This window comes from Phodopus roborovskii, unplaced genomic scaffold, assembly GCF_943737965.1.
Source record: "Phodopus roborovskii unplaced genomic scaffold, PHOROB, whole genome shotgun sequence".
Taxonomy (NCBI): domain Eukaryota; kingdom Metazoa; phylum Chordata; class Mammalia; order Rodentia; family Cricetidae; genus Phodopus; species Phodopus roborovskii.
In genome coordinates this window covers 1,193,202-1,200,790 of record NW_026126484.1, presented here as the reverse complement: position 1 = coordinate 1,200,790, position 7,589 = coordinate 1,193,202, and the positions used below count along the sequence as shown (strand labels likewise).

Genomic DNA, 7,589 nt, shown 5'->3' with positions numbered 1-7,589 from the left:
GGCTTCACTGATCAGAAAAGAGAGAATCTTCATTATGTTTAAACTACCTTTATAAGAAACCAAATAGCCATGCTATTTTACAACCCTGTCTTTTCCAAACTTCCAAATGGGTATGTGAGGAATTCGGACCCTGAGATAAGGGTCAACACTTCAACGTCATCTACATAAAAAGAAAATTCTAATATTAAAATCATTGGCCATCAAAGAATTCTCAACAGGTACAAGTTGACTATAATAGGTAATATGTATGCATTAATTCTTTCAATGGTTCACCTAATGTCTTTACATGCAACTAATTCTGTGTTTTATCAGATACTTTCATAGTATACATTGACAAATTATTTCTTGTTCTCCTTGTCACCCTACCCAATGCTTCTCCTCTACCTCCCTCTCCTATTCTTCTTACTGTAGAATATAAACACTAAAAGACTATGGACACAAACAATTACACTGATTTGCATGTTTTTATTCTGCTTGGCTTCTCTGACCACCCTCAACTGGAAATGATCCTCTCTGGAGTTGTCACCTTCTTTTACATTATCACTTTGGTGGGTAACACAGCTATCATTCTTGCATCCCTCCTGGATCCTCATCTCCACACACCAATGTACTTTTTCCTCAGAAATTTATCTTTCCTGGATTTGTGTTTCACAACAAGCATTGTCCCTCAGATGTTAGTTAACTTGTGGGGACCTGAAAAGACCATCAGCTCTGTGGGTTGTGTTGTTCAGCTTTATGTGTATATGTGGCTAGGCTCCATTGAATGTCTCCTCCTGGCTGTTATGTCCTATGATCGTTTCACAGCTATATGTAAGCCCTTGCATTATTTTATAATCATGAATCCACATCTGTGTATCAAGATGATCGTCATGGTCTGGAGTATTAGTTTGGCCAACTCTGTAGTATTATGCACACTCACTGTGAATTTACCTCGCTGTGGAAACAATGTTTTGGATCATTTCTTGTGTGAGTTACCAGCCATGGTCAAGATAGCTTGTGTAGACACCACAACAGTTGAAATGTCTGTTTTTGCTCTAGGCATTGTCATTGTCCTTATGCCCCTCATCCTTATCCTTATTTCCTATGGCTACATAGCCAAAACTGTGCTCAACATGAAGTCAAAGGCTGGCCAACAAAAGGCAATGAATACCTGTGGGTCTCATCTCACTGTGGTCTCCATATTCTATGGAACTATTATCTACATGTACTTACAACCAGGTAACAGGGCCTCCAAAGACCAGGGAAAGTTCCTCACCTTGTTTTACACCATCATCACTCCAAGTCTAAACCCCCTCATCTACACTCTAAGGAACAGAGACATGAAGGATGCACTGAAAAAACTCATGAGATTTTACCACAGATTTGCAGAAGTAAGGAAAAACTAGAAGTTATATAAAAGTATTAGAGAGGACAAAGCAATGAAGTAACTTCTCTAATTCAGATTCAAATAGAAATCAATGGCTGAAGTAATTGTTACATACAGAACTTGTACAGATGCAAACAACTTGAGGACCATCAAGCAGACCTTCAGATTTCTTCCTTTCTTCCTTTCTTCCTTTCTTTCTTTCTTTCTTTCTTTCTTTCTTTCTTTCTTTCTTTCTTTCTTTGTGTTGGAGACAGGGTTTCTCTGTGTAGCTTTGGAGCCTGTCCTGGAACTCACTCACTCACTCTGTGGACCAGGCTGGACTTGAACTCACAGAGATCTGTCTGCTTCTGCCTCTGCCCCTGCCCCTGCCTCTGCTTCCAGGGTGCTGGGATTAAAGGCATGGGCAACCACCTGTCCAATTTTCAGGTTTCCAACTATTTGCATATTCTCGGGGAATATGTATCACTAAGAATCTCTTTGCTGAAATGTAAACTTGACTGCATTTTAATTTATTTGACAGCCCCATGGAAACTGCTTTGTCTCATTCTATATTTTCTATATTAATGCTCACATATACCATAACATTGACCCAAATGATGTCATGCCCATTGTATTTTATACATTAAATAACCATACACAAATAATTTGAAGTATTCATTTGTGTGTCTGTGTATTTTTAAGTCAGGTTTTCATGAAATCAAGATGGTCTCAAATGATTTATGTATATGAGGAAGATCATGAGCTTCTTGTTTCTCCTGCCTCAGTCTCTGAAATCTGGGTTTATAGGTGTGTGCCACCACACCAAGTCCAGTTACAGGCATATACCACTACACCCAATCTGAGTGGTGCTCTATATTGAACCAAAGGTTTCATATATGCTATGTAAACACTCTACCAACTGCACTATATTTCCATCCCTGTAAATAATTTTATATATTGAATCATTTTTACATCATCCAAACATTTATTTACATTTATCTCAGATAATGACTACATTATCTAAGCAGCAATCATCTTAAACCCCACCTAAAAAGTGACTTGTTTACCTTTTGTTCAGTGATACTTGGTACTAACATCTTTTGCAATTGCCTATTATTTTTTCTGAGATGAGCAAATGAAAGCTCACAGGTTAAAATGTTTTAAAGGTGACCAACAAAGGTCTGGAGAGATGTCTTGGTGGTTAAGAGCATTTGGTGGTCTTCCAGAGGACCTGAGTTTGAGTTCCAGAACCCAAGTGCCTGCTCACAACTGTCTCTATCTGCAGTTCCAGGGGATCTAACACTACTCTTCTGTCCCCCAAAGGTGCCAAGCACACTTGTGACACACAGCCAAAACACCAAAACACAGGCAAAACACCAATAACATAAAATAAACTTAAAGGTGACAACACAATCTTGCTTATTTCTGATTCGTTCACAAAAAAAAAAGTATATTCCATTGTTATCACAACTTTAATGAAAAGGGAATATGATGAATCTGGCACCAGTTAGAATTTTGATATATGCTGTGGAGGTAATGTTTGCATGTGATGAAATTTCATAAGGTAGATGAAATTTTTATTTCTATATGTCATGACATACAGCTTCTATGAAATATAGTATTTTATTTAAACTTTTAACATTTTTTATTATCTTATATCCTTCTCCAAAAGGTCTCTTTTTGATAATTTTAATAAAACAGCCAGGCAAGAGTGGTGCATACCTTTAGTCCCAGCACTTGGGAGGCAGATGCAAGTAGATCTCTGAGTTTGAGGTCAGTCTGATCTACAAAGTGTGTTCCAGGACAGCCAGGGCTACACAGAGAAAAAAACAATATATACATAATTTCAATAGATCAAGAAGGATTACCTTGATGAAATCTAGAGGTGTGTCATGACATTTTTTTCCCTCTATTTCATCATAATCCTTGAAATGTAAACAGGAAGAGCCACCATCTCACAACAGAGACTGCAAGTTCTGTGGCATGGATACTACCCTTCTCATTATTCTGTTACATAAGTTGTTTTCTTTTTTATCTTTGTAAAGTTTGTGACTAATGAAGTTAAACTTTATATAAATCACTTCCTAGTTTCAATAAACTAAACATGTAAACCATGCAGTAGTTACAGACCTCCAGAAGAGCATTACACTATCTCCCTAAAATTGTTTGCCTGTGCACATCTAATTTTCATTTCCCTTTGGTTTGTCTTTTCTGTATTTAGGTTAGAAATTAAATTAAATATCTCAAATACTTTTGTTTATCTGAATTTAGATATTTAAATCATTACAGAAAATATATTTATTGAATTATCATTACAATATCAAATTTCTAGGAACTAATAAGTGCCTATGTGAGCTAATCAGCCTGATTTCACATAAATAACCAATGACTGAGATGTAAATGATAATGATGATAATGAAGTTGAATTTTCACTTTAATAAGTTGCTTTTATGTTTTATTTTTTGTGGGATTTGTTTTGTTTTTCTGTGCAGACCTGGCTGTCCTAGAACTCACTCTGTATACCAGACTGGCCTCAAACTCACAGAGATCTACCTTCTGAGTGCTTTTTTGAAGAATGAATCAGGTTAACATTCATGAGATTGTCCACACTGGCCAAAGCTCCACACAACAGGATCAGTACTTTTAAAAGCATATACAGTATGGAGAAAGGACTGAAAAGACAGACACATGACTAGAAATCAGACCAGATTTGAATCTCACATTTCCCTTGTTTAAAAAACAAACAAAAAAAAAACTCAGATATTCAGATATGGTACACAGGACTCACGAGGCTGAGGCTAGAGAGTTGTAAGTTCCAGACATACCTGGATTACAGTGTTATTATGTCTCAAAATCAGAATAAATATAATAGAACAGAACAGAATATAGTAGAACAGAATCTAGTAATGCAGTGTTTCTAGGTCTTACTGTCTTTTAGATTTAAGATGGATTACAGACATGATTTCTCCTCCTTCTGTTGACTCTTTCACTGATTCATTACACTTAGCCTTGTGATTATCATGTCTCCTTTCACATAGATGAAATCCATTCAGAGCAAACAGCAGAGGACTCTTCTGAAATATGGAGGCATTAGTCAGGCTTCCAAAAATAGGACACTGATGGATGTCAGCATCACAAATTGCTTCCAAGGTTCCTAAAATTAGCAAACAGCAAATTGAACAAAACTAAGTCACTGTGCTTCCTATTTCTTGCAAAAATGAAGAAACATACACATAAGTCAAGGGGCCAGCTTTTCTTTTCACTAAAATATGATTATATCATTTCATTTTCCCCTTCTCTGTCCTCTACCTAGCCCCTCACATGCCCCATTTTACTAACTCTCAAATTCATGGTCCATTTTTCTTTTTTAGGGTTACATAAACATGTACCCTACATAAATATAACTTGCTCAGTCCCTTTAGTGCTATTTGTATGCTTATGATTTAATCACTGAACAAATTGGCATTGGCTAACCAGTTAGGGGCTCATCCCTGAGGAAGATTAGTCCTCCTACTCTCAGCATTCCTTAGTTGACTACAGATCTTTGTTTAGAGGTGGGGCTCTGTGAGATTGCGCCCTTCTGTGTTAGCATGTCTGTGGGTATCATGTTTGTTCAGGTTCTGTTTAGGCAGGCCCTGTTCATTTCATCAGTGTAGCTTCCCTGCCATTTCGAGAAGACACAATCTCATAGCAGATACTTTGCTCCTCTGGCTCTTATAATCTTTTCATCCCCTCTTCTGTGATGTTCCCAGAGACTTAGGAACAGGATCACTTATGGCTGAGAACCCCATGATCACTTGTTCTTTACATTTTGACAAGCTGTGTGTGTGTGTGTGTGTGTGTGTGTGTGGTTTTTTTTTTTTTTTCAACAATGCTCTCTGTCTGCTGAAAAGAGAACTTTCTCCAGTAAGGGAAGAGAACTGCACTTATCAGTGGGTATAACAATAAGCAATTCAGATGCAATAAGGAATTGTGCTGAGTTGGAGAGAAAAGGTTCTTACCTGTGCTTCAACATTAAAGTTCATCATCAGTGGAAGTCAACACAGGAACCTGGAGGCAGAAACGGAAGTAGACACAACCCAGAGTCATCAGAGGAAGGAGCCTCAGTTGAGAAAATGTTCCAGTAAGATTTAGCTGTAAGGCATTTTCTTAATTAGTGATCAATGGCGGAGGGCCTAGCCATTGTGGGTGGTATTATTCCTGGGATGCTGGTCCTTGATTCTATAAGAAAGCAGGCTGAACAAACCATGAGAAGCAAGCCAGTAAGCAGCACCCCTCCATGGCCTCTGCATCAACTCCTGCCTCCATGTTCTTGCCCTGCTTGAGTTCCTGTCCTCACTCCTTTTGGTAATGAACTGTTAGATGAAACTGTGAGTGAAAAAAACCCTTTCCTCCCCAAGTTGCTTTGGTCATGGTGTTTCATCGCAGCAATAGTAACCCTAAACTAGACAAACAATTTTAAGTCATCATGATCAAAGAGGCCAGGAGGGACTATCAGTGAAGTGCAACCCAGTTTCAGAAGAGACCCCAGCATTTTCCAGATGCCACTACTTTGAGCTGAATGCCAAGAACCACAGCAGCTATGGAATGGAAGCAGCCTGAAACTCCAAGACAACTTGTGTGTGCTGTGAATGGCAGAGACAGAGGACTGTGACTGTCCAAGTCCTTTGGAAACTAGAAGATCATGAATCCCTCTGAGACATTGGACGCTGAGTTATTTACACAATTTTCTTTTGCTTTTTCAGATTGTGTCTGTGCCCTGACTCTTCTTTCTTTGAATAACAAAATATTTAACATTTTTTTTTACCATGGCCCACAGACCTTGAATATCTTAGAAAGATTTTGTAAGATTTTTAAAGATTTGAAAAGCCTGAAATTTAGGAAAGATGTTAGAAATATATTTTAGAAAGACTGAATATTTGAAATGCTTGAATTTTTAAAGACTGTGATGCTTTTAATAAAACATTGGAATGTTTTATATTGTGATATGGGTATGAATATGAGATCTTGGGGATGACAAAGAAAGACAAGGTAAAGGATTAATAGGTTGTGTGTTCATGTGTCAAGTAGACAAGGAGTCAATTGTGCTGGTAACATAAATAATAAAAACCCAGAGACAGATATTGTGTTTCAAACTGAAAATCAGAAAAGGAAAGCAGCCAGCTACTAGCTCTCACCTCTACCTCAGACAGAAATGTGTGATCCGGTCTCCACAAATCCTTGAAGTGCAATGCCTTCCAGTCTGGAAACCAAATCTCACCATGAGACCTTTGCTTCTTCCTTTTATACCTCCCTAGTGCTGGGATTAAAGGTGTGAGCTCTGTTGATCTTTAGACTGATTCACTCTCATGTAGCCCAGGGTAGCCTTGGATTTACAGAGATCCATCTGCCTCTGTTTCCTGAGTGCTGGGATTAAAGGTGTGTGCTGCCACCATCTGGCTTCCATAGCTAACTAGTATGTCTGATGAAATTAAAGGTGTGTGTCACCACTGTGTGGCTCCATGGCTGTGACTAGCTTTACATTTTGATCTCCAGCGGCTTTATTAAATCATAAATAATACATCACCATATGTGCTGACTAGTTTTATGTCATCTTGACACAAGCTGGAGTCATTTGGAAAGAGACATTCTTAACTGAGAAAATGCCTGCATAAGATTTGCCTAAAAGCAAGTCTGTCATGCATTTTCTTGATTACCAATTGATGGGGAGGTGGCAGCTGACTGGAGGTGGTCTCACCCATGTGCAGGAAGTCCCAGATGGTATAAGAAAACAAAGTAAGCAAGACGTGAGAAACAAACCATTAAGCAGAGTTCCTCCATGACCTCTGCTTCAACTTCTCCTTCTAGGTCCCTGCTCTTTGTTATCTTACTGATGCAATATTAGCTAGAAGTAAAAGTGAAATAAACACTTTCATAGCCAAGTTGCTTTTGGTCATGGTATTTTACCAAATTAGTAGAAACCTAACTTTGAAAGACCCCCTTGTCAACATGGCACACCATGTTGCAATACTATTAAACAATAACTGTTCCCTTCCTACTTATCCCCAATATCTCATGTTAATATCAATATCACCATATAAAAACACTCCAACTTTTAACATCTTTAAAATTTTAAACATTTTAAAAGTTCAGTACCTTAAAAATCATCCAAAGTCTCTTTTGAAGTCCATCTAAAAATCCCCAAATCTCTATAACAGCTCAGTGTATCTCAACTGTGGGCTCCTGTAAAATCAAAATAACAAGT

General features: G+C 38.0%; 1 protein-coding gene across 1 annotated transcript; it reads left to right on the top strand.

Moving 5' to 3' along the window:
- Nucleotides 1-431: 431 nt before the first annotated feature.
- LOC127229628 (olfactory receptor 2W1) lies at nucleotides 432-1,385 on the top strand. Its single transcript, XM_051194698.1, has one exon. It carries the CDS (start codon nucleotides 432-434, stop codon nucleotides 1,383-1,385), a length of 954 nt encoding a protein of 317 aa, XP_051050655.1.
- The last annotated feature ends 6,204 nt before the right edge of the window (nucleotides 1,386-7,589 follow it).

Bases quoted from the DNA above. Each gene is read 5' to 3' on its own strand.
- LOC127229628 (XM_051194698.1), top strand. From the start codon at position 432: ATGGACACAAACAATTACACTGATTTGCATGTTTTTATTCTGCTTGGC.